At 39.9% G+C, this 26,763-nt stretch overlaps 1 protein-coding gene across 1 annotated transcript in view; it reads right to left on the reverse strand.

Moving 5' to 3' along the window:
* Window positions 1-26,662, reverse strand: part of LOC129168768 (transcriptional regulator ATRX-like) — a 35,450-nt gene extending 8,788 nt beyond the window's left edge. Inside the window, exons 1-29 of the mRNA XM_054754417.1 lie at window positions 26,034-26,662; window positions 25,291-25,388; window positions 25,161-25,216; window positions 24,733-24,761; window positions 24,456-24,577; window positions 23,961-24,077; window positions 23,764-23,873; window positions 20,709-20,776; window positions 18,896-20,607; window positions 17,887-17,947; window positions 13,216-13,370; window positions 12,906-13,082; window positions 12,731-12,830; window positions 11,521-11,590; window positions 11,243-11,428; window positions 8,907-9,051; window positions 7,453-7,562; window positions 4,894-5,037; window positions 4,645-4,822; window positions 4,223-4,360; window positions 3,954-4,129; window positions 3,755-3,872; window positions 3,064-3,194; window positions 2,920-2,990; window positions 1,530-1,603; window positions 1,319-1,436; window positions 1,156-1,244; window positions 696-801; window positions 407-584 (exon numbers count right to left, since the gene is read on the reverse strand). Coding sequence (XP_054610392.1) covers window positions 407-584; window positions 696-801; window positions 1,156-1,244; window positions 1,319-1,436; window positions 1,530-1,603; window positions 2,920-2,990; window positions 3,064-3,194; window positions 3,755-3,872; window positions 3,954-4,129; window positions 4,223-4,360; window positions 4,645-4,822; window positions 4,894-5,037; window positions 7,453-7,562; window positions 8,907-9,051; window positions 11,243-11,428; window positions 11,521-11,590; window positions 12,731-12,830; window positions 12,906-13,082; window positions 13,216-13,370; window positions 17,887-17,947; window positions 18,896-20,607; window positions 20,709-20,776; window positions 23,764-23,873; window positions 23,961-24,077; window positions 24,456-24,577; window positions 24,733-24,761; window positions 25,161-25,216; window positions 25,291-25,388; window positions 26,034-26,041 — 4,845 coding nt within the window. The 5' untranslated portion in view covers window positions 26,042-26,662. The remainder of the gene's footprint in view (window positions 1-406; window positions 585-695; window positions 802-1,155; window positions 1,245-1,318; window positions 1,437-1,529; window positions 1,604-2,919; window positions 2,991-3,063; window positions 3,195-3,754; window positions 3,873-3,953; window positions 4,130-4,222; window positions 4,361-4,644; window positions 4,823-4,893; window positions 5,038-7,452; window positions 7,563-8,906; window positions 9,052-11,242; window positions 11,429-11,520; window positions 11,591-12,730; window positions 12,831-12,905; window positions 13,083-13,215; window positions 13,371-17,886; window positions 17,948-18,895; window positions 20,608-20,708; window positions 20,777-23,763; window positions 23,874-23,960; window positions 24,078-24,455; window positions 24,578-24,732; window positions 24,762-25,160; window positions 25,217-25,290; window positions 25,389-26,033) is intronic.
* Window positions 26,663-26,763: the final 101 nt, after the last annotated feature.

The raw sequence follows: 26,763 nt of genomic DNA on the forward strand, positions 1-26,763 counted from the left end.
CGCGTGTGCGTTAAAATTTCTCTACAATGTGTAACCTTCTACATGCTACACTCCTCGCTGTCTCACTTCCTCCCTCCTGTGATTTTTCCATCTACTGATCTCTGCCGAGCTCTTATCAAATGCACTTCTGCCACCTTGTGGCCGTTTTTATGGCTTAAAATTGTTCTGAAGTGAAACGTATTAGTGGAGAGTTGCACCATCACCACTTTTTGCCTCTCGAGCACAAAAACGTAAACGTATAAATACGTTGTTGGGATCGGGCATTTGGGTTTATAAAAACGTATAACTACGTCTTTGGAATTGAATGAGTTAAGTAAAGCAGTGCTGTCCTTCCCTCGTTCACGTATGATGACATCATATATATTTGTAGCACTGTTGAACGTCGTCATAAAACATTTGAGCTCACCTGCGCCAGGAGGCGATACACAAACACTTGCTTGGTCTGTCCAAAGCGGTACACTCTGTAGATGCTCTGAATGTCATAAGAGGGATTCCACGAGGCATCAAAGATGATCACCCTGTTGGCCGCCACCAGGTTTATGCCTAGTGAGCCCGCTCTTGTTGAGATGAGGAACAACCGACCGCTAAGGGGACATGAGATAGTGTCAGCAACATGACGTCGTCTCATGACACCCTCTTTCCAGTTTATTCTCATGTAGTAAATATTTTTTAAAATGCTGTCAGATTAAGGGTACCGTGCATTAGCATCATTATTGAACTGATCGGTCCATTTCTTCCGTAATGCAGGAGTGGTGCAGCCATCCAGACGGTAGTAATCAATATTCCTAATCCAGCTTCCCTCTATGTCAACAAAGAAAGGGGCATTAAATGAACCAATGCTTTATGCCAGTGGGCAGTGGAAATCCCATAAGCATTAGCGATTTACATTGTGATTTCAAACACCTCCAAATATGACAACTACTTAGACATTTAAATGCACATTCCACTTAAACAGATGATGCATAATAATCATAATAGGCTTCCAGATAAAAATGTTCTACGGCACAAGAGACGGGGATGACACAGCACACATCCCAATGGCAGTAGCTTCTTTCTGACTACGGCAATACCCCCAGGAAAAACTGAATGTAAATGCGAAATGTATATATGTATAACAATGTATATATGTATAATGTATGTATAACACAACAATACCTTTTGATGAATCACTACTGCTGTGGTGAGAAGCCGCAAGGAAGTTCTCGATCAGGTCTAATGAGATCAGGGACTGACTGAACACGAGTCTGAGGAAAGAAAATATTGTGTTTTTGGTGAGGAATAATGTTTAGAGAGATTTAGGATGAGAAAAGACATCTACACTTTGTCGCCCAGTTCTTCAGCGTTCCTCAGGATCTCAAATAAGAGCACCATCTTGCCAGAGTGCTCCAGGATTTTGGCGTCCTCTTGAAAGAGCATATTTTGGAACCAGCACTGACCTGGAACGGGCATACAAAAAACATAAGACAAGTGATATGAGCAGATTGTTTGCAAGGTGCTGTTGGGGCGATACGGACACACAATCTCAGTACCTTGTGATGCAGCTTCAGGAACACTTGCTGCATTCATCCTGGTTGGTCCACTGGAGGTGCTTCCGCTTGGTCCGCTGAAGCAAGCACAATGAATATAGTGGTGAAAATGTGGGTGGGGTGTAACTTTTTAACACCTTATACAACAGCGTTACCCTACCCGTATGTTCATTTATCTGTGGCACGTAAGTTATCACACAGCAACAATGAACTGGCATTCTATGAGAGTAACGACGACTAAGCACTAACACAACATCTAACTTTTAACTATTAGTGGCAAAGTGCCTACAAGGCATGCTGGGTACTCCAGCAGCAGCGACTACTGAGGGTGGTTTCTCAGCTGTGTCATTGCCAGCGGCGACAACAATACACTACGCTATCAGACCAGCCCCTGGCCAAATTGGTGCTCATGCATGTTCTCCCCGTGTGTGCGTGGGTTTTCTCCGGGTACTCCAGTTTCCTCCCACATTGCAAAAACATGCATGTTAGGTTAATTGGACACTCTAAATTGTCCATAGGTATGAATGTGAGTTTGAATGCTTGTTTGTCTATATGTGCCCTGCGATTGGCTGGCGACCAGTCCGCCTCTCGCCCGAAGTCAGCTGAGATAGGGTCCAGCATACCCCCGCGACCCTAATGAGGAGAAGCGGTATAGAAAATGGATGGATAATCCTGTCATTTATCTTTTTGTTCATAAACTATATAAAAATGGCATATTTCACACAATGTTGCAAATTAATTGATTAATCATTAATCAATTAATTTGAAAACTGTGATTAATTTGATAAAAAACAATTTATTCACTTGAAAGTTCAAAATTGTACATTTTATTATTGGGTATGTTTGTGTAGTTTTGTGTTTTACTGTTTTATTAACTGTTAGAAATGTGCTATATCAATAAATTTGACCTTGACCTAATATGAAGAAGTAGCAGTTGCGCAACAATAATGGAATAGTTCAGTACAAATTACTAGTCAGGACACACAAAAATGTTTTAATTCATTGCAGTTAAAAAAAATCGAATTATTATTTTTTGTATTACTTGTTTTTTTACGTTATTTTACTACTAAAGATATGATTAAATATATTTTTACCAATATACTGATACTGCATTGTGTTTGTTCTCCTTCACGTTAGTTATGTTTTCGTTCTCCTTTTGCAATTGAAGGCAGATATCATCCCGTCATGACGTCAGGGTAAAGATGAGAACACGTGACACAACTGGGAAGTGTGAGGTAGGCAGGACTGTCTAAATTCACAAGGCTGGTGCAGCTTGAGGAGGAACCTCCGAATGTCTGGCCTTCTTCTTGACTCAGGCCACTAAAAAAAAACGCACCACTTGACGCAAATGGCCTTTGGACACTCCTATAATAGCCGATGCTGTTGGTCGCACCTTCCTGTGGATTCTTTCTGGCACACAGCTGCAGCTCCAACAGGATTCTTCGTTTCTAAACATCGCTGTAACTGAAATATAAAATAACGTTTTGTAAAACAAATGGTGACCTTTTTTTTGGTGACTTTTTGTTTGCTGCTTTACCTTTTTTTCTTTGGTTTTATGGCTGAGCTGAAGGCACCAAGGATGAGTCCAAACATGACCGAGTACTTGAAAATCCTTAAACAGGTTTGCACCAACCTTCAGCTTTGCGCTGCCAATCTGGCTGCTAATGCCTGAGAAGACATACAGCAACAGTTTGAACTACACAATAACTACACAATAAGATAAATTATCTACTTGTATAATCAGCACCAGGTTCCATTTAGGGCAGGGGTCTCTAAAGTGCAACCCCAGGGGTCATTTATAGCCTGTAGTTCATTTTTTTCCTGGCGTGTGGCACATTGTAGAATTAAACAAACAAAGAAGCAAGAAAAATGGGAAAAATAAAGTTTTAAAAAATTATGTAAAGAAAAAAAGCTAAAATGTTGATACTAATAACATAAGCTTTGTCTGTAAATATATACAACATTGTTTTAGCCTTTCTACAAAATTTTAAAATATATATACATACAGTATATCAAAGTGGCAGCATATATTTATTTATGTGAAAAGACTTAGCTCTGAGCCTCAGACATCATTGTTGTTCTTCCTCTGTCTTATTTTAGGCAGTTAATGTTTAATTGTTAAAAAAAAAAAGGTTAGTTCTATTGTAGCTTGTTTATTAGAATTTGTTACAAAGGTTTCCCCCAATGATTGGTCAAGGACATTCCTCCAAATAGCCATCCATACTCACCACTGACATGCTGCAGGTAGTGGCTGTACAACTTATACTGCAGCGGCGACACCCTGACTGCCACCACATACTCATGCTTGGGAGGCAGAAACTGAATCAGCTCTGAGTAATCTCTCCTCTACGGGGGAAAAAAAGCTTTAGGGACTACTGGACTGAAAATAAATAATAATACTAGCTAAAGCGTGACAGTAGTTCTTACTTGCACACAACCACTCAACATAGCATGGAGGACGTGTGCCCGCCTCTTCATGATTCGGACGTCTTTTGGTGTGGAGTCAGCACACTGGCCGTTCTGTATTGGGTTGACAAAGCGGTTTCGGAACTCCTGCAATGAGCCCAGAAGGTTCCGCTTGATGAAGCTGACCATGCAGTGGTCTGCAGCAATTAAAAAAAAAGAATACATATGAATTAACAGTAATAATTAAGCAACTTTTGGCCACTTTTATTGGTGTAGCAGTGAAAACGTACACTCTATCAGGTTGTTTTGCAGCGGCGTGCCAGTAAGCACCACCCTTCGCCGTGTCTTCACAGCATTCATGGCTTTGGAAATATTGGAGGTGTCATTGCGCAGAACGTGCCCCTCATCACACACCACAAAGTCTGGACCTAAAAAAAAAAAAAAAAAAGACACAGCTGAGAGCTACCCTCAGACTGACAATGAAAGAAATCATGTTCAAGTACCATATTTTGTCTGTTGTTCTGTGTGCTATTGTGTAATTGAATAACTTGTCTTTCCAGATTAAATGTCTGTTCTTGGTTTTGTATTTAGTGAAATAAATTTCCAAATAAATGTGACATATAGTCGTCATGACGCATTTTTTGACTGATGCAACTTATACACTGGAGCGACTTAAAAGTCTAGATAATACTGTATTCCTCAAGTATTGTACCTGGATCCACCAGTACGTGCTTGAATTGCTTCTTTAACTCCGCATTGTCGGGTTTAGGGGATAGTGACAGATTTCTATACATTTCGTAGCCCATTATCATCACGCCTCCAGTACTGTGCCAGGTCTGCAAAGCTCGGAGTCGCTCAGCTGGAGTCTTCACTGTGGCCAGCTCGATAACCTGGAACATGTTTGCGTTTAAACATAAACCACATTGAATATTTAGGACTTGATATGTGTGCAATCCCGTACCTTGACTTTCTCACTCTCCAACTTTTTCTGCCATTTGTTGAACTCATTAACCCAGTTGAGAACTGTGTTAAGAGGACACACAACCAGTGCTGTTTTGAAATGTAGGTTCTTTGACAGCAACACTGTGTGAAGGAAGGTAACCACCTTAACGGAAAGAAACAAATGTTAAACACTACAGACGGACAGGAAAAAAGGAGAGAACCCTTGATTACAAATGTTGAGAGAGTGGAACCTCGGTTTTCGTATGCTTCGGTTTTAGACAAAAATTATTGCCAAAAATATGTACAACCCCTGGCAAAAATTATGGAATCACCAGTCTTGGAGGATGTTCTTTCAGTTGTTTAAATTTGTAGAAAAAAAGCTGATCACAGACATGACACAAAACTAAAGTCATTTCAAATGGCAACTTTCTGGCTTTAAGAAACACTAAAAGAAATCAAGAAAAAAAGATGTGGTAGTCAGTAACAGTTACTTTTTTAGACCAATCAGAGGGAAAAAATTATGGAATCACTCAATTCTGAGGAAAAAATTATGGAATCATGAAAAAAACAACAATAAAAGAATACTTCAACACACCACTAGTACTTTGTTGCACCACCTCTGGCTTTTAGAACAGCTCGCAGTCTCTGAGGCATGGACTTAATGAGTGGCAAACAGTACTCTTCATCAATCTGGCTCCAACTTTCTCTGATTGCTTTTGCCAGATCAGCTTTGCAGGTTGGACCATTTTCTTCAACTTCCACCACAGATTTTCAATTGGATTGAGATCCGGACTATTTGCAGGCCATGACATTGACCTTATGTGTCTTTCTTCAAGGAATGTTTTCACAGTTTTTGCTCTATGGCAAGATGCATTATCATCCTGAAAAATGATTTCATCATCCCCAAACGCCCTTTCAATTGATGGGATAGGAAAAGTGTCCAAAATGTCAACGTAAACTTGTGCATTTATTGAAGATGTAATGACAGCCATCTCCCCAGTGCCTTTACCTGACATGCAGCCCCATATCATCAATGACTGTGGAAATGTGCATGTTTTCTTCAGGCAGTCGTCTTCATAAATCTCATTGGAACGGCACCAAACAAAAGTTCCAGCATCATCACCTTGCCCAATGCAGATTCGCGATTCATCACTGAATATGACTTTCATCCAGTCATCCACAGTCCACGATTGCTTTTCCTTAGCCCATTGTAACCTTGTTTTCTTCTGTTTAGGTGTTAATGATGGCTTTCGTTTAGCTTTCCTGTATGTAAATCCCATTTCCTTTAGGCGGTTTCTTACAGTTCGGTCACAGACGTTGACTCCAGTTTCCTCCCATTTGTTCCTTATTTGTTTTGCTGTGCATTTTCTGTTTTCAGGACATATTGCTTTAAGTTTTCTGTCTTGACGCTTTGATGTCTTCCTTGATCTACCAGTATGCTTGCCTTTAACAACCTTCCCATGTTGTTTGTACTTGGTGCAGATTTTAGACACAGCTGACTGTGAACAACCAACATCTTTTGCAACATTGCGTGATGATTTACCTTCTTTAAGAAGTTTGATAATCCTCTCCTTTGTTTCAATTGACATCTCTTGTGTTGGAGCCATGATTCATGTCAGTTTACTTGGTGCAACAGCTCTCCAAGGTGTGATCACTCCTGTTTAACTGCAGACTAACCAGCAGATCTAATCTGATGCAGGAGTTAGTTTTGGGAATGGAAATTTACAGGGTGATTCCATAATTTTTTCTTCAGAATTGAGTGATTCCATAATTTTTTCCCTCTGATTGGTCTAAAAAAGTAACTGTTACTAACTACCACATCTTTTTTTCTTGATTTCTTTTAGTGTTTCTTAAAGCCAGAAAGTTGCCATTTGAAATTACTTTAGTTTTGTGTCATGTCTGTGATCTGCTTTTTTTCTACAAATTTAAACAACTGAATGAACATCCTCCGAGACTGGTGATTCCATAATTTTTGCCAGGGGTTGTATTGGTTTTTGTACAACATCTCAGTAAACATTGCCCAAACAACGCATCCACACTTTGGTGACTCAGTCTCTGTAAAGAATGAATAGTGTTTCTTTTAGAGCTGGGACACTATAGACAGATTCCATCCAGGGAAACCTGTCTGTGTGTGTGTGCGTGCACACTGTGCGCCCTGTGCTGTTAATTGATCCATTTCAGTCATCATTTATATGTATTTTGCTTAGCTTTTGGCATGTAAAACAATAATTATTCTCTATAAAAATGTGTTTTTGTTAATATTTTTGGGTGTCTGGAACAGATTGATTGCATTTACATTATTTCTTATGGAAAAAATTGCTTTGGTTTTTGTATATTTCGAGGTTGCACTGTATATTGCTATTTTACCAGATGTGGATTGTCTTGCTCTATGGACATACAGTATGTATAATGTGACAGCATTCAAAAAGGGAACTTATGTCCAAGAGAAACGTCCTTAAAGGAGAAAAAGTTTCTTTTCATTCTATCCTGCCTACTCTCACTACAAGTACTATACTTTGCTGCAGTTACCAGTCAGTCCGTGCGTTTGCAACTCTTGGAAGAGATGGTGCCTCTATACCTGCAGAGTCTTTCCCAGGCCCATGCAGTGAGCCAGGATGCAGCCTGATCCCGGACTTGAGTTGGCCTTCTTCATGGACTCACAGCAGCTGTCCCAAATGAACTGGACTCCTGTTGAAGAGGACAAAGGGAAAGGGGGAAAGGGTTTTATCGCAGAGAATGCACTTGGCAGTTTGCCTCCTCGTTGGGCATTACACAAAGCACACAACTATATAGTACTTACATATACACAAATGTCTTGGGACACAAATTTTAATTAATCAATCAGGGGATAGACTTGCCCTCTTCAATCTTCATTGTTAATTATTAAAGGTCTCTTAGGTGTGGAAGAAGCCCATTGAACGCCTTTGGGATGACCTACAACAGAGATGCTAAACCAGCATCTCTCAGGTGGCCTTTCCAAAATGTAGGTAAAGGTGTCTGAAAAAAGCAGGGAAATATTTTTCTATTTTTTTCAATTCCTATGTACAGTATAATGCTCAGCTTGTCCAATATTTTTTTTTGCAAATTTAAAAGGGAGGAAATGAGGCATGCCTCCTGTGGGGGACACCAGAGGACTACAGGTGAGGTGCAACAGCTTAAAAAAATAAAGAAATAACATGATTTAGAACAGGATTCTCAACTGGTGGGTCGAGACCCAAAAATGGGATGTGGCTCCATTCTGGGTGGGTCGCAGACAGTTATCAACAATTCCATTAAAATATAGAATAAACAAGCAATGCCTGGCTTCTTTTAAAAAATCTGAAGTAAATTGAAATAAATTAAAGTAAACTGAGCAATATTTTACATCTCCCTACTTGGTATAATATCACTGCACAGTAAGAAGAGAAAGATCAGATTTTGAGGTCTTATTTAGTACAATTTAGATTTTTAATTTATGCATTATTTATATGCATGCAATTATAATGTTCCTCCTCATTTCCTTCACAAAAAGCATTATTCAATTTCTCTAAAATGCACTTCGGACATGTAATTATGTGTTAAATGTTATTTTAAGATAACACAGGCAATTTGCTTGGTTTGACTTAAAAGTGGGTCATGACATAATGTCCATTGTAAAATGTGTTTCCCAAGTTGAGACGATTTGGAGATCCCCTGACTTAGAAGCTGCTAAGCTAACATCAGTTATGTTAGGGCAGGGGTTTTCAAGTGTGTCAAGTGGCACCAGAAGACCAGAGGAAGCACAGCAGCCAGAAATAAAGAAAAATCTATTTTTCAAATTCACAAAGCTAAGTTAAATTATGTTTAAAGGCAAAATTAATTTTTAGTTCCTAGAAGCTCTCCTACAGAGTCTGCGATGAACAGAAAAAAAACACAAAATATGCTCCAGAAAATCTGAATTTTCCAGGGAGTAGGGGAGGACCCAACAATATTAGATTCTCTGATGGGGAGCACACTGTGCTACACTTTGAAAACCACTGTGTGAGCAATGCAAATGTGTGAGTGTGTACTAACCGTCCACTTGGTGAGGTTTGAGTCTGGTCACCAGTTTCTCATGCACCTCAACTAGAGGGGTCTTGGTCTCCTCATCCTGATCCAGAATCAGTCTGGTGGTGACTGGACATGCAACTTGAGACAGCTCATCATCTATGATAGTTATCTGGAAGTGCATTAATAATTACAACTTGGATTTACAGTACATAGCACCTTTCAAGGAACCAAAGGACACTTTATAGTGTAAGTTCATATAGTGTTACTAGGGGTATCACGAGATTAAAACGGAACGAGATTTCTCGTTTGGAGAAAAACTGCCTCGCGAGAACATGAAAACCAGAAGCCAGAATCATACTGAACTATGGCACTGCTGCTACAAATGATAGTACGGAAGTGGAAGTGTGCTAGGCATTATTGGAACGGTACATTAAGTGCTTTACACACACCTATCTTGGTGTTCTCGATGTGGAGTGATGTGTGCTTGTTTTTTCATGGAAGTTAAAGAGCTGCCGTGTGTGTTAATATCCAAGCAGAAGCTGCAGTAATTCTACATTTGATTAAAGTTACTTAATATTTACCAGATCAAAACAAAGAGAGACCTTAGTCACCGTTACCATTATCACCATTAGGGTTGGGCATGGAGTCTCGAGCATCGATTGGAACTTTCTGATTCCCCCAGGATCGTTCAAAATGATGTTATTTCGATTCCTAGACTTGATGCGCGCCGACCTTAAGAAACACCAACGAAGAAGAAGCTGGCGAGCACAGGTGAAGAAGAAGCGGCTAAAAAGTTTGGATTAACTTCAGAAAAAAAGGTCGGTTGGCTCAGTGGAACATATCATGCAAAGAAGGGTGCACGATCAACATGATCAATGTTCACACATTCATGGTGTAGAAGTAACACGGTACCTGGTCTACCTCCAATCAGGGAAGTCAACGAATAAATGGCATCTATCTCATGCCAATGTAACCTAGGGTTCAGGAAGCTAGCTGATGTGGAAGTTGGGTGTACATAAAGGTTACGAGCTATGGCTAGGCAACTTTATTCATTTGCACAGTAAGGCTTTGTTAGCAACAGTCAAGGGACCTTCTCAACTCACACGACACACTTCCGGCCTTCAAAATAAGATTGGTTCGCCTATATCCTGTTTACCTGTGTTCACAAAATAAGGGTTTTATAAAAATAGCTTACGCCAACATTGAGGCAGCAAACAAAGTATATTACTTTTTAAAAGTAAACATCTTTTGTGAAAGTGTACTCCCGTAAAAAACTTCACAATATTTCTATTCAAGTTGAATGCTTTGATATCTATACACTGGTTGAAAATAGCCCTGTAAGAAATTCATAGTAAAGTTGAGAAAAGGTTCATATTATTGCAAAATTCATGGAGAAGTTCAGACATTTCATCCAAAAAAAGAAGGCTGGTTAGCGCCCTCATTTAAACCAAGCAAACTTTTATGACCCTGTCTCTAAAAAGTAGCAGAATCGAGAATCGTGAGGAACCAGAATCGTTCAAATTCAAACAATGCCAAACCCTAATCACCATCATATTCTCTGGCTCCCTTGACCTCCGGAGTGGCACAGGGGATGCCGGTAGTGTGTGTCCGACATGATGGCGTACACTGGCAACCTTAAGTCCGCTTCATAACACACCTCAAACGTAGAGGAGTTCCGTGCATTAAAAGTGAAAGAAGGAAGTGTTTCTTGTGTGATGCATTTATTCGGTAATTAAATACAAGCGGTCAAAGTTGAAGTTGAAGCGCAGGATCTCCACCTCTAATTGTGCGGCAACGGTGCGATGCCGATCCAGAAGCCCTAAAGCCTCCACAATGCAACCCGACAGAGTCAGTCAGACAATACTCCTCCTTCGCTTGGCAGTACCTTGTCTTGCTGGTAAGACACTCATGGGTGTCCAAAGTGTGGCACAGAGGCCATCTGTGCAACGTGGCTCATTGCAGAAATAAAACAAGATAATAACAGACAATACGACTTGCCTGTGAGAAATTACATGTCACAAACACCAATTCCGCAACTTTAGCGAAAGATGACATATTAAAGACAATTAGAATTATTACAATTATTGTATACCATCATAACAGTGGTTTATTTGGTCTAAAAAATGTAGACAGTAATATCGTTGAGCATCAATCTGTGGGACAATAAACATTTCAAAACGCACTTGCATGGTTTTGTGACTTGATTAAATAAGAAAGTTTGTCCAGTCATATTTTTTCATTGTACTTAATGTTAAAATCTCATCTCGTCTCGTCTCGTGAATTTGGTGTCTTGTGACACCCCTAGGTATTACTTTAAAAAAATCTAATATTACTCAAGAACAAATAAGGTAAGTTATTACCACTCGTCGATCTTCCATCTGTTGCTCCCTCCTTGCCAGCCGTCTGCATCGCTCCTCCTCCTCTCGTAATGCTTCTTGGGTCTCAGCGCGGAGATTCCCATCTCCGATAATTTTGCGTATCTTTTTGCGTTTTTTGGGCGTGCCCTGGCTGTTGCTGACTGCTCCATCGGTGTCTTCTTGCATACTCTGCTCCAACAACACGAGAGGGCAGTAAGATGCCCATCTTCTTACCAGTGATAAATGACAGTCGTAACCGTATCATTAAGAGTGTTTGTTACCTTCTCACTGCTAGAGTCAGATAATAAAATGCAGGGCACCTGGGATACTTCCTTCAATTTAGGGGATAAACTGGAGCAAGAAAACAAACAAAATATACATGTCAAGTTCCGTAATGGCTTATTTATACAGACTTACATGTCTATTGAGCTAAACAATTTGATCAATAAAAAATAGTATTAACAAATTACTATTTTGTTATTGATCAAATTGTCCCATTATAAGCACCACCGCAAAATCAATCTATCTATAAATGTTCTTATGTTTATTCGGGTCCAGGTCTCAGGGGCAGCAGGGTATGGAAGTAAGGAAGCAGGAAAGCCCAGATGTCCTGATCTCCGGCCACCCCCTCCAGCTCCACCAGGGGCACACCAAGGTGTTCCCAGGCCAGCTGTGAGACATAATCCCTACATAACCTCTCCAGTGTGTCCTTGGTCTGCCCCAGGGCCTCCTCCCGCCTGGGCATTCCAAGAACACCTCACCAGGGAGGCATCTGGACTAGGTAGATGCCCAAGCCGCCTCAACTGGCTCCTCTCAATGTGAAGGAGCAGCAGCTCTACTCTGAATCTGAATACCTTCCGGATGGCCGTGCTCCTCACCCTACCACTTGGGGTGAGTCAAGCCACCCTACGGAGGAAACTCATTTTGTCCGCTTGTATCTGCAATCTTACCCTTTCAGTCATGTCCCAAAGCTTGTGACCATTAGTGAGGGTGGGGTTGCAGCACAAAAGCCTACATGTAATAAGTCACCCTAAAAGATGTGGAAGTGACACACTCTTTTTTCATTTATTACTTAGTATTAATACTTTACTTTATATCCAGCATACCTCTGCGACCCTAGTGAGGACAAGCGTCATTGAAAATGGATGGATGGATGGATGGATGTATGGATGTATGGACGGCTGCAAATGGGGCTAAATGACTTCACGTGAATAAAATGTATTCACATCATTAACATCTAAAAATCGTCTGGTGTCCAATCATCACAACTGTTATTACGGACATGTTTTGTGAGTGCAATGTTTTATTTGTCACTATTTTTCATTAACTTAACATTGTACAGTTTTCTTCTCATGTTTTTTTATGATGTGGTGGGGATTGAACACTGCAAAATTAAAAAAAACGTTTTGAGTGCACCGCAACTTCATCTTCTGACACTCTTGTCAGGTTTTTAGTCAGCAGGTTTGGAGAACGTGTGATGTGCTTTTGTACCTTTCAAGCTTTTCTTCCTCCTCTGACTCACTCAGCTCCTCACTCATTCCGTCTTCAATCTCTGGCACTTTATTCTCAGCTTGTCCACTTTCATCATCAGCTGCACACAAAGCAGTCACCTGTTAGTATTACATGTTGGAGCACAAAACCAGTGTCATGTATGAAGTGTCCTCACCGCTCAACTGCTTGGGCCCAGGTCTTTTCTTCTTGTCAGGCTTCCCTTCAACCCCTGATCCCACGTTGTCACTTCCTACTGCCTCATCCAGCGTCAGTTTGTGGCGCAGCAGGTGATGATTCTCCACATTGGGACGATCTGAGCCGGCGTCAGAAGAGGGGGAGGCCATGCTTTCCCCTGCAGCAGTAATTTGAACACCTGTATCAGCAAGCGGAGGCTGCACTCTTTGTGAACGGACTTGAGTGTTTTTTCACTTGTGCTTATTTTAAAGGTTCACAAGCTGGTGCTATTTAATGTAAGGCACACTCACCATTTTTCTCTGGTTCATTTTCCACACTGGCTTGTTTTAGCTCCCTTTCAGTTTCAGAAGCAGACTCATCATCTTGTGTTTCCACATCTGATGAGAGATCATCGCCCGAGGAGAAGTTGGCATTGATTTGGGCCAAAAGTATTTTCTTAGCGATTCTTTTAAAAAGTAAAACAGAAGGAGAGGGTACCTCAGGTTCATTTTATCATCATTGGTATCAGCTTCAGCTGGATAGATAGATATGGCAAGGCATAAATCACATCAGCTCAAAGAGTAATACTTGATCGGATGGTTTTTGTCCTGTATGTTATCTTCCGTATTGGTCAAATCTGTGATGTGCCAAAGCCAAACAATGAAATTAAAAAAAAATGCAAAACTGCTGATGAAGAGGTAAGAGTGCTAGGCGAAAAAGACAAACACTTGAAACAGCAGACATTGGAAGACATTTTAAAGACCAAAGGTTTATTAGAGCAAGCAGGTTGTACGCACAGTTGCCACCAAAACAGACATTATAGTGTAGCGCCCTTCTAGCGTGGGGTTTTCTTTTTATTACATCATTCATCTTGCTTAGTTTTACACCTTACAAATACATCATTTAGACAAGTGTATTGGAACAACAGGTCCATTACATAAACAGGAAGTGAAAAAGGAAGGTAATATGGAGTTGGTTTCCCACCCGTTCGCAGACTCTGGACAAGATGTTGGAGTGCATTGTGGGATTTTTTTTGTCCACTCACTCAGATTTCAGAGGTTAATAGTCACTTGTGACAGGGATTTTATGTTCTCCCATAGCAAACTCATCCAAGCATGCCTTCCCCAAACCATTTCAACAACATTGGAAGCCTATCAGTGTCCAAAATGTCTTTGTAGGAATTGATGTTTAGGTGGAAAGAAGGTGTCTAGTCCAATCCCTCAGTGGTTAATTAAGGTGTGTCCATATTGTAAATCCATTTTTGTTCATCCGAAAGTCCTATAACTCAGCATGTAACACATACAAAACTACAACTTATAAATAAAGACTGTACATCCTAAGTAGTGTACGTTATTTTTCTACATTATACGGCACATGGAGCAGAATTCCCAAGTCTCTAAATGATCCCTTGTTTGAAGATGGTGAAAACACCATCACCTTTAAATGCAATAAGGTTTTACAAAGTCTGTAGCTGTATTAAGACAACCCAGAATGAAGCATGTTCCATGGGACATCTTCCAGGCTTGAGCTCAACTGTCCGTCCCGTGTCAAATCTCCCAGAAATCCTCATGCTTGCACATGTCCCTGACCTAAAAGTGCGTCATCAACATGAGTCACTAGAGGGAGGGATGCCACCATCTTCACTGTCACTGAATCCGAGGTGTTAGACAGACTGGGAAGTGTTATGCACAAGACTGCATGGATATTTTCCATGTGCTGGGCTTACTCAGCGACAAACAAAGTGATCTTCACATTCCTGCTGACCATTTTACTAAAAGTTGTCACTAAAGCTACAAACACGACTGAGTCGAGGGCTACAAAATCCCACATTTAAGACATCCCTTCCTAACAGCACTGCAATCACTGCTGTGCTGTCAGAAAATCCGACCTGGAGAGAAAAACACGAGAAACATGGGTGTCATTAAAAAAAAAAAAAAAAAAAAACATTATGGGAATTTGGATGCTTCATAATTGTTGTTTCACAGCCCACTCTCAATTCTCAGATTTAGAACATTGTTATTTATGTTTGGAAGTACTGACCTGCAACATTTAAACACAAATTCAACACAAGAGAACTGCGACTGCTTTCTCAAGCAAAGGGTGTGCACTGGAATGCAGTCAAAGTCCCCATTTTAAAAAGCTGCGTTACGCTTTAGAAAATGGTCAGCAGTAATGTTTATCTGTGCATAGAAAGTGGGGTAAAACACACAAAGACAAAAATAAATGTTCATGTTTTGAGAGCAGTATACAGTGTTCTGAAATGCTTCCTGTATATTGCAATTATTGCAGCTCATTTGGCACGCTGGCACATCAACTGATCGTTTCCAGCTGCTTGGTTTTTTACTTGTTTTTGTAATGGCGGCCTACTCGGAAAAGCCCTTCTGAGTCAAAGTATGGATGCTGTTTCAACTGCATAAGCCCACCCGGCATGCCATGGACCAGCCTTGAGCAGCAATAATGAAATTCCATTCATCTTACTGGTGTGGTGGCTTATATCTCGCAACCTCAGCAGATAAAGGCCCGCGTGCGTGTGAAAGAGGTCATAGGGTAGCTGATCATGCTGAGGAAAGGCTCACGGTAGACACAGTCATCCCAACAGAGCAGCAGAACTTTATACAGGTGGTCCTCGATCTACAGCATTCCGAGTTCTGTTGTTTCATGGTTACGTATGCGCACCTATAAATTAAAAACTTCATTTTGGCTTTAATCGTTACAACAGACGACTACACTATGCGCGCTCAAGTGCAGTCATACTACTCTCAACACTGGACTGTTGCAACCATCATTAAGGATCAAGATGGCATTGTATTGTCGACCTGGACATCGTAAGACTGATGAGGAGACAATGAGTGACTTAGGAGTTAACTTGGGTAAAAGATCGAACCTACACCACAGCCTAGGCACCGACTTTGTACGTAACCCGAGGATCACCTGTAGTACAAGTACTCTGTCAGCACTCTGAGTCTTTGAAGTCATCGTCAAGTATTATGTGTTGTCTGATTTTTAAAGTAGATAAGTAAAGGGTGTAAGTTTTCAAACCAAGATGGCTGAGGTAGGCAAAATCAAAAGTCAAGAACGTACACGTTCCTTAACACCACACCTACATTCAAAATGTCAACACTTATTTGCATATGTGACAACAAGATTGCTACTGATTTTGAATGACAATCCCATCCATCATTTGTTCCGACAGTGGTGACGAATTTGGAGCTTCTTAATATGGAATGACAAAAGGCGTCCCGCATGTGTCATCTACCTAAAAAGAGACTAAATACCCGTTTTTAAAGTATTAGGTCACAATAAAATTTATTATTCAATATAGTGGCAAGTGCAAATACCAGAGGCTTGATGTTGATGCCTTAAATGCCTTGAACCCATTAACAACAACAAAAATCGGCATGCACCACAAATCACATTTTTGCAACCAGATGTCATTTGTGTCTACAAAGATGGTATAAAGCAGTAGGAAATAATGTTGTTCTCATTGTTTGGAGTTAATGATACGACAAGACTACGCCCATCACAAAAGATTATTATTATTATTATTCTTTTTTTGACTGGTAGATGAGTGAAAAATAAATGTTTCAACACTGGTATTCAACACAAACCAATGGAAAGGCAGCTTGGTTAAAATAGAGATAATTTTTGTGGCCAAAATTTTTAAACAGGGCCTGTCAAGAGGAAAGACATTTTAACGCTTGAGAAACTAATCAAGAGGGTAAATAACAAAAAACTAAAGTGGGCTTAAAAGGGACTGTTTGCAACGGTGACTTTTCAAAGTGCTGCAAGCATTATATCCCACCCTCTGCCTGCTCCGAGCATGTAAGACACGCCCCACATAACAGACACACACAACACACACACAAACAGGTGTTAATGTCAGAACATCCTTCTCACATTTTTCATATCTATGGCAAAGGACAAGTGCAACATCAGTCAAACATTGGAAGTTAATATCATTTTTCTGGCAATGCTTTCGTGTTTGTGCGCGAGCTACAGGCATGTGCGTGTGTACCAAATGACAATTTCTATTTTTTTTCATTTGTAATTGTGAAAAAAGATATATTGTTTTCAATCTATTCTTGTAAACAAATAATGGTGGTGGTGTTCGTATATTCTTTGGTTTAAAAAAATAATAATTTTGAGCCAGTTGCAAATAGTCCCTTTAAGACCCTTGAATATTACATTGATATTAGATTCAGTTATATATTTTGAACTCGTATTTGGATTAACGCAAAATTAACACTAACACCAATCACCTACTTACGATTTGATGCGTAATAGAAAATAACAACAATGACGTTGAAGGTGAAGCATTCAAGTTTTATTCTTGCCAACAATTTGACTAAAACATACATGTAAGAATTTGAAGAGATTTTTTTTTTAATGATTTATAAAAAAAAAAAATGTTGATCTATGTAGGAAAATGTGAGAGGTGAAAAAAAGGCAGGCAAGATTTAAACTTCATACTTCACCAGTAAAAGTATTTGCATCACATTTGCATCAGTTAAAAGTGCTGCTCACTGCAGTACAACACATCTTTGTGGATTGTGTACCAACATAGAACAGCAGGCTGGACTTTCTTATTCAGTTAAAATACTTTCACAGGACAGAAACCCGTCGTGCATAAACAGGTTAGACTGTAAGGCAAAAACAGTTCCTCTTTTCAAAGCTTCTCCCTTTAAATGGACGAAGCAATCAATAGGATAAATACTGATATACATTTAAATGAATCTTTAACATTTGAACGTACAAGAATTGCTGACATTAATAAAACGGCCCTGTGTGATTTCTACCACTAAAATGTGTATTTGATTGCCGATGCTCTGCTGCAGCTACGTTTTGGTCGCATTTGAAAAGACCGCAAGTTACTCTTGATGGGATGGGAGTTGGTGGTTTGAGCACAGGGTTTGCGTCTTGCAGCCTTTCTCCCAAATCTTTGTTGTTTCACACACTCTACATCCAGGTTTTTAGAACCATACCTATTTTCGGGGTCGTCGTCATCCCCTGCTGCCCAGGTGGGCCCAGATTGGTCCTCATCTCCTGTAAAATAAAAACAGTACAAACATAAAGTTCTAAAAAATACCAACATCCTGCCAAGGCACACCAAAGGGGTACACTGACGTCAGCATTTCTAGTACTGTATTTTTCAGACGATAAGTCACACTTTTTTCAAAGTTGGCTTGATGCAACTTATATATCAAAACATATACAGTGCACAGTCATGGAAAAAAAATGGCCAAAAAAATGTAACACTTTTTGTTGTCATTGTTACAGTATATTTCTCCAAAGGTACCTTTAGTTGTATCAGGCATTTAAATGAACAAGAAACTGAAGAAAAAGGGTGGTTTAATCATTTTCTCCATGATTGTATATAAGTTAACATGTATTTGTATATTTAAATGTTAATTCACACTGACGGACATGAACCAAGGTGTGAACATTACAGTCGACAGCCACAAGAGGGCGCTCAAGGCTTGTGGATGAAGGAAGAATTCAGTGGAGTCAGTGATGTGGAATGAGATCGGGAGCTTGGTGAACTTGCTTACGAGTCAATTATTTTGTTGAACTCGCTGGCTTGTTGCGTTAATTTAGCCTACTCAGCCTCCCAGTATGGTCTGCTATTGTGTAGCCGAATAACTGTTAATGTGTTGCATTAACATACCGGACACTTATTCAGCCAATTGTTCTGTGTGCTACTGAGTAGTTGGAATAACTTGCCTTTCCAGATTAAATATCTGTTCTTGGTCTTAAACTTTGGGAAACACATTTCTAAATAAATGCCATATATAGGCCAGTGCGACTTATATAGGTTTTTTCTTCCTCATTACGCATTTTTTAACTGATGCGACTTATACTTCAGACAGACTTACAATAAGATAGTAGTTTTAAATTTAAGTTCGACCAATCAAAAAACAGCAGTTGTTGATGTCATCCATATGATACCCCTTATGCATGTAGGAAACTATACATTAGCATTCTCAGACTCACCAGATGATTGATGGAAGACTGCTGGTCCCAGTAACGCTATAGCTTCTGTGATAGGTTTCATCTTCTGATCGTCCCCCTCACTCCCAGAATCGTCGTCATCGCTCGACGACGACGTCGTCTCTATCGCTTCCTGCCGAGAACGGGTCTTTGGCTTCCTGGCCGGCGCCATCCCCTGCTTCCTAGCCAACAATTCCGTCTCACCCTTGCCAAGGTGAGTCTTGCCAATGGACCTCAGGGTTTTCAGTCGCTGCATTTTATCCTGCGAGTCTTGATCGTCACTAGAGGAATCAGTCCCCCTTTCCCGGCGAGCCTTAGCAATGGAGTCCGAGTCAGGCGAACGGTCCAGCAGCTTACGTTTGCGACGAAGCCTCTCTGGTGATATCGGTGTGTTCTTTGTTAGCCAGAAAAGACACTTTTTGGCCACCTTGGTAGATGCTTGACCACCGTCTTCATCACTCTGGTGTTCATCAGAGCTTTGAGTCATAGCTGCTCGCTCAAGAAGCACGGAAGGGATTTCATCTGAGTCCGAGTCGTCTCTTGCCTGGTTTAGGCTTTGTTCCTCAGTGGTCTCGGCAGCAGCTGAGTTATGGGGTTCCTCTTGGTCTGAGTCACTCTCGCTGTCTGCTGTGGAGTGAGACGTTTTACCCTTGACATCGCTTGGACGACGCAAGGGCGTTGTCTTCACACGAGGAGAACGCCGATTGCCAAGTTCCTCTTCCATGTGGAGTGATGTGCTTGGGTAGTCTTTGCTCGTTTTGCTATCAGCAACAACCATCTCTTCATTTCTGGATGCATTTTTTCCTTTATACTTGTCTTCCTTGGTGTCTTCTGGCAACTCCGAAGCATCTGAGCAGGTCTCCTGCTGCACAGGCACCGGAGTAAGTTGGACCACTAACTTTTTTGTCATGTCGACACCACTTCCAGGAGATGTTGGCTCCATCGTCTGTGAAGGAGAGTCCACATGCTCATTTGTACATCTCCCATCAGTGATGATTTTACAGTCAGAATCGTCCTCTTCCACATATTCTTCAGACAACTCTGGCAAGTTATTCAAACATCCGTCCTTGGTGATCTCAGCCTCTGCTTCAGTTGCAGGTGGGGTCTCAAAATTATCACTGAACAACTTTTCCCATGAGCTGGAGATGTCCAAGTCGCTAAATTCTTCTTTCAGGTTTTCCTCGAGTACAGCAAGACACGTTCGCACGGCTTTGACCACTGTAACAAAAGACTTCAGATAGAGCTTTCGAACACTTTCTGCTTGTTTCGTCTTCGTCACAGTATTAATGAACTGAATGAAATTTGTGTTAACGTTGTTTGTGGAGTCCACTAAATGTTTGACCTTTGTAGTCATTTCCTTGGAGACCTGTAGGGTGTTGTAGTTAAACACAACACTACCATCCATGCCAGTGTGTTCCCAATTAGCTAAGGGAAGGATTTGAGGTAGCGGCAACATGCCATACAGTTCAGATTTCCCCGGCTCTGTGCGGTTTCTTTTGCGGTGCTGTTGCCACAGGTGTTCCATGCTCTCCAGCACACTGTCGCACGCCATCACAAGGCCAAAAAGGGGCTCTGGGTTACAGACATAGCAGTACCACTTGCTCTCTAAGATACCAGAAAGCTCCTTTCGCCCCAAATTTCTCAGAATGCATTTCTTGCAGAAGGCATTACTGCAGAAATCACAGCAGATTAGGTTGCCTCCTTCTGCACACCAACTGCATGAGAGAAAAAACAGACAACAATAAATTAAAGAACAACACTAAAAGTAATTTTTAAAAAAAGAAGGGAATATTTTTATGTTCCGTTTTAATCTCACCGGCACTGCTCATCCATTCCATCTGAATCCTTGCTGATGTCATCGCTTGAGTAATATTTGTAACAAGACTGTGAAAACAAAAACATTAGGCTGAAGAATTACAGCGTTTACCAACAGTATGTTGGACAAGGACAGGAATAACAATGGAAAAGGATTTGAAACAAGAAATACACTTGAAATAGATATATCAAATTGATTGCTCTGAAAATGTTAAACACGTCTGAGGAGTCACGCTGCTGAGTGGCTTTCTCAAAATGCATTAATTTATTACCTTTGTAACTGCCATTGTCAGTTTAATCATATGCATTCATATACACAGTCTCTCAACATTTGGAAAAGTGTACAGTCGTCCCTCACTACATCTCGGTTTGAACATCCCACCCTCACTATTGCGATTTTTCAAAAATGTATTCATTAATAAAGGATCACTGTTTTGTGGTTGAATATGGCCTATTAGTTTAAAAAAGCATATTAAAGCAAACTGTACATATTTTTGGCCTAAAGTAAGCATTTACAAGCATAAAAATGGCTGAATGAAAATACAAATATAAAGCATTCAGAAGATGTGATATGTAGTGTAATATCTGTGATTTTTTAAGGAGCGGGTCCTGGGAAGTGACGTATGTGACGTAGGCTAGCTAGAGTTGTCTGTGTTTAGTTGAGTTTGTTTGGACAAATATAATGATGATTACAAATATAGCTCAAAAGAGTTGAATTTAAGAGCTGATATCTAGCAACTTCCATGGTTTTCTTGATGATAACCAAAATCACTTCAGTTCTTACATGAATAGCTATAGCATTGTACGGCCAAAAAATTTAACTCTTATAAGCTATTTTTATTGTCATCGTTGTATTTGTCCAAACAAAGGTACCTTTAGTTGTATCAGGCATTAAAATGAAAAATAAACTGAAGAAACAAGTGTGGTCTAATCATTTTTTCCATGACTGTAAGTTTGTATTCAACTTCTAAGAGATGCTTTTGAGTCTAGGAACTCCATGCTCTTCTGGAGCTATTTTTCTATTTGTTTGGTTAAATAAACATGCTTTAGGCAATTCAACCAAGTTAAGTGTTTGCAACATTTTTATGTCAATTTTTACACTTTTACTTAAAATGAATAGCGGCTCCAAATATCAGTTATCGGCCTCCTCAACTACTAATAATCAGTATCGGTCCTGAAAAACCCATATCGGTCAATCTCTAACTGTGACTGCACTGAAGATCGTAAGGAGGAGGAAGCCACTCATAAATGGAGAATAAATCAAAGAACCGTTCATAAAAATATTGCAGTATCTATTCTCAGATTTAAAAAAATAATAATAATAAATTATTATTATTGATTATTTAGTAAATGAAAGAAATGCTAAGACAGTCCAGGACAGGGCCAATGGAAAAAACATCACCAGTCGGCAAACTGATGACATTCATTCGGTGCAAGCATATTGAATTGCCTGTGATGAGTCAAATGGTGTCAACGCTATTGAGCAGACACAATGATATGCAGATATGTTAACCTCTGATGGGCTTTTTTATGTTCAAGTTGGCTTTGCTTTCTTTTAATTGTACACAAAACATAGTAACGACTCAAAAAAGCCTACACAGTACAGTGTCACCATTATTTCAAAGTAGGCCTACACTTCTATTGTAACAGGTAAAATTTGAAAAAGATAACTTTTAAACGTTTATAAGCTGTGTCCTATTTTGTATTTACTATGCCAACCAAACGTCTCAGCGGGTGTTGACTGTCAGAACAAAAGGCTCTGCTCTGCATCTGTAGGTTTCCTTTTCTATTACTAACCCTTTTGAATAACTTCGGCATACTGGCTCGTTATTAATATTCCCACACAGGAGCTGTGGCATTTGGCTCTGCAAGCATCTTTTCCCCCAATTTCAGCAACGTTACTTTGCATTGCTCCTCATGAGGCGCCACTCTTTTGCTGTGTTAAGTGGGTATGCTAGCGGCCCCGCCTCCTCCACAGAGACAAAGCGACTGTATGACTGACAAGAGTTGTCACTCTGTTCGCCGTTATTAGATGAAGCGTGTCGATGCTGAACCGATGCACAGACTGAACTCTCGTCTTGCCTGTTTGAAGGCGACAGACGACATGGTAATATATGGAGGGTGGCCAAATTATCGTGTTCATTTTCATTTATCATGTTGATTAATTAATGAATTTATTATGAGACCGTTTTTTTTTCTGAAGGAGATCTCGTGACACCCTTACTTATTTATGTCTAAGAGGTCTTATTTTCCAGTATTCTATCTACTATGTCGGGTAATACGAGTGTAAAAGTGAGTATTGGGTGTTATTTCAAGTCTAGAGGGCTCTAAGCATGCTAAAAACCATATTTAGAAGGTCATAAACAGGTTTTCTATGCTCTAACTACAAAAATATTCCATTTATAAAGAAGGACTCCTAGTTTGCTGAAATTCACTTATCATGATCGCATTTGGAACCAATTAACTGTGATAACGAGGGATTACTGTATATGCTGGGGAAAAATAACCTAGAAAAAACATAGAATTAGGAATGTGCAATATCATCAGCCAACATTGGCATCAAAAATTAATATTAGTTCTTAAAAGTAAAATTAAATATTAGTTCTTTGTTCTTAAAATGATGTTTGTGCCACATACAAAATGTACAGCTGATTTTTATTTTAATATTTTTTAAGACTAACCAGTCCTATTTGTTGATGGGAGAACAGGTTATTTTAGTTGGTTATTGGTCATGATTTTTTAAACTATTTTGTTGAGACAAAATGCTGAAAATAAACATGGCACTTTTTCTACATCTTGCACTGGATATTGCAGAATTGGTCTTATTTTGTACAAACAATGTTTAATTGTGAAATGCATCCAGTGGCATCACAGTAAAAGAAGCATCATGTGTTCAGTCATTACATGTCACGTGACCTGGCCTTAGCATTATCTGCTGCCAATATCGGTATCAGTAATGACGTAATGAACAATATCAATATATGGGATATCGGTAAGAAAGCCAATATCCAGCATCTTTACATGGAATGTATTTCTCACAACACTTACAGACTTACCTTGCAAATAAGTACTTTCAGAACTGGGTGGCGATAAAGTGAATCTCTCTGGAAGTGGTTCACTTGGCGGCCGCAAGCAGTGCAACTGACAATCCCCAGATGTTCACCTCCTGCAGAAGCGCACCACCATTAGCTATAAAGATGTGATCGGAAGAAATAGCTTCCGCTCTGAACAAAATGACCAGAAGTTGACTGACCTCCACGTCTCCTTGAAAATTCTTTCCGCAACACGTTACTTTTGCGACTGCGAAACTCTGGACCTCTGAAGTCATCTCTTCCGTTATCTACGGGTTCAGGTTTGACCAGAACAGTGCCTAAACAAAGCACAGCTTTATTGTCATTACAGTTTCCATGCAATACCTCAAACAAATACAGTCAACTTCGGTTTTTGAATGCCCCAGTTTCTTATAATTCAGCTTTCTCATACACTGTCTGAATTATCGTCCAACATTGCGCATAGCAAACTGTTGTATTTTAGCCATTGGCACGTTGAATATTGTGGTATGAATTAAGATGTGGATGGACTACTCCCAGCAACGCTTGTTTATTCAACCATCTTCGATCACGCACCCAACACCAAATCTTGTGATACTTAGTGCTGTTTGATTTTACATGGAACAGCTGAGACAACAGACTACAACAATGCATTTGCGGAAAGGTGTGTCGAGGTGAAGTAGAAAATGGAAGACTACCTTTAGGCAAGCGAGTGATATCAGGGTGACCGTTTGCACTGAACGGGAAATCCACATTGTCGCTATCATTTGAGTCGCCAGATTCATCCAGGCCAGAGTGCTTTGTCACAACAGATGGTTTTCTGAAATCATATTGACACAGAAGTAAATATTAGCATTATACTTCTCCTGTTGTCACCTCGTGAGTAATTTGTGTATATATTTGACAGCATTGCAGACATCCTGTCGTCATCCTTCTAATGTATGCATGTGGAGCGTAAAAGAAATGCCAACTTACCTTTTGGAGCATTTTGCGTCCGCAACTACCTGCAAAGAATGAAATTGACGCTTTTAAAGTGTTACTTCATAATAATACAGTAACAATTGCTGTTGAGATATCCATCTCCTTAGTACGATGCTTCTCAAATAGTGGTGGGGCGTGAGAGGCAAAGAGTACTTTCAATGTTAGTGCAGACCCGCCAACATGTACAAATTTATCGTGCTCAACATGCAGTTTAACTCCAGAATATGCTTGTATGCTGCATTTTGCTGGTTTCAGTTTCAAGTTCAGTCTGTACCGTATAGATAAATAGATATTATCAGTTTCTCAACAGTATTTCAAACCGGGTGGGGGGGCATGACAGAAAATAATTGACAACCACTGCCTTAGTGGAAGTCTATTACTTTGAGCACAACTGATCTTTTGTGTAACAGCAACCTAGTTACCTCCATTGTAGCATGACCAGCTGAATTTCCCACTGAACCATTCCTGTTTGTCACATCTATAAATGAAAGATAAAAGTAAACAAAGATGTTGGACTAATGGTAACATTACATGTTTTGTCTGTACCATTACCGTCTGTCTCTGCTGAGCCACTGCTGTCCTCAGGAGTGGAATGGGCCAGGTACTCGTGCAGCTTGTTGACCAGTACATTCAGTTTACTGGCCGAAGAGCTAGAGAACAGTGTGGTAGTTATGGTTACTAACTGTTAGTACAGCATTAGTCAACTATCTATCCATTCTAATACCAACTGAAGAGTCAACAGATTATTGATTCATAACATATTCAATTTTACTACTACAGAGTGTTTCTGCGAAAATCTAGGTATTTGGAAGAGGGTAGTTTTTCTATGGGGATGCACTGGCAGTGCATACAAAAGTAAATGTAGTCCGATTTAATACATACGCATTTTACCGTCTCATAACTACACGAGACCAACGAATCGACAAAATATGTAGAATTTAGTTATGTTGAATGTAAACATAAAAACATCTTGTTGTTATTATGTGTAAAGCAAAATGAAGATCTTAACATCGAATGCGGTACACTATTATAGCCAGTTATACACAGTTTAACTACGACGAAATGTAAACCAAGTTTAAATAGCGGAATGAAAGCAATTTTTTGTGAAATACACAAAACGTTTGGAGTTGGCTCGTAGTTTTAATGAGCTACTAACTCCACTTAGATTCTATTATCCCGAAACGCAAGTGGCTTGAAAACTGGCAACTAGCCCATGCAGCTAACCTAGCATGTTGCTAAGTTAGCTATTTGTCAATGTTGCTAGCGGTGGACGGCACTGGATTTCCAATGTTTACCTCAGCATCGCTGCGACATTTAGGGAATCCTGTTAGTCCTTATGTTATAACTATACCAAATAAATGGCATAATTGTACTTAATTTACGCGTAGCATCGCGCAACAAAAAGGAAAATTCACTGGGCTCCACTTTCTTCTTTTGACAATGGGTTTGACTCTAAAGGTTGAACACTGCCGCCTGCTGGCCCGGCGTAAAATAACTGAAACTGAACTAAATGCTGTGCCGGTCCCCTTTTTCTATAAGAACAGTAACATTACTCGCGTAACTGTAACTGAGTAAATAAAGTCTCTGCAGTGAGCAGAAAAGGCCACCAAATATGTTCCATAAAAACTGCTTTTGGGGGTGGGTTTATAGTAACAGTAAATTCTGCAGGAAGCAGCTGATTTATTTTATTTTTACACTTTAACACATCAAAGTGTACATCACCCAAGCATCACTCACCTTTAGTATAAGTACATTTTTAATCACTTACTATTTTACTTTCACTTGAGTATACTTTAGACCTATACTTTTACACTTGCACTTCGGTCAAATTTCAGGAACATTTTAGTACTCTTTCCACCTATGCTATTGATTACATTATTGCATATTATTTAATCATTATTTAGTGAAAACCATCGTGTCTGATATCATTCATCCTAAAGTCACTCTATTATTATTTAATGAAAACCAATTTGGATACCATTAATCCTGAATTCATTCATTTATCATTATTTAATGAAAACCAGT

This window comes from Dunckerocampus dactyliophorus, chromosome 16 (assembly GCF_027744805.1).
Source record: "Dunckerocampus dactyliophorus isolate RoL2022-P2 chromosome 16, RoL_Ddac_1.1, whole genome shotgun sequence".
In the NCBI taxonomy this organism is placed as follows: Eukaryota; Metazoa; Chordata; class Actinopteri; order Syngnathiformes; family Syngnathidae; genus Dunckerocampus; species Dunckerocampus dactyliophorus.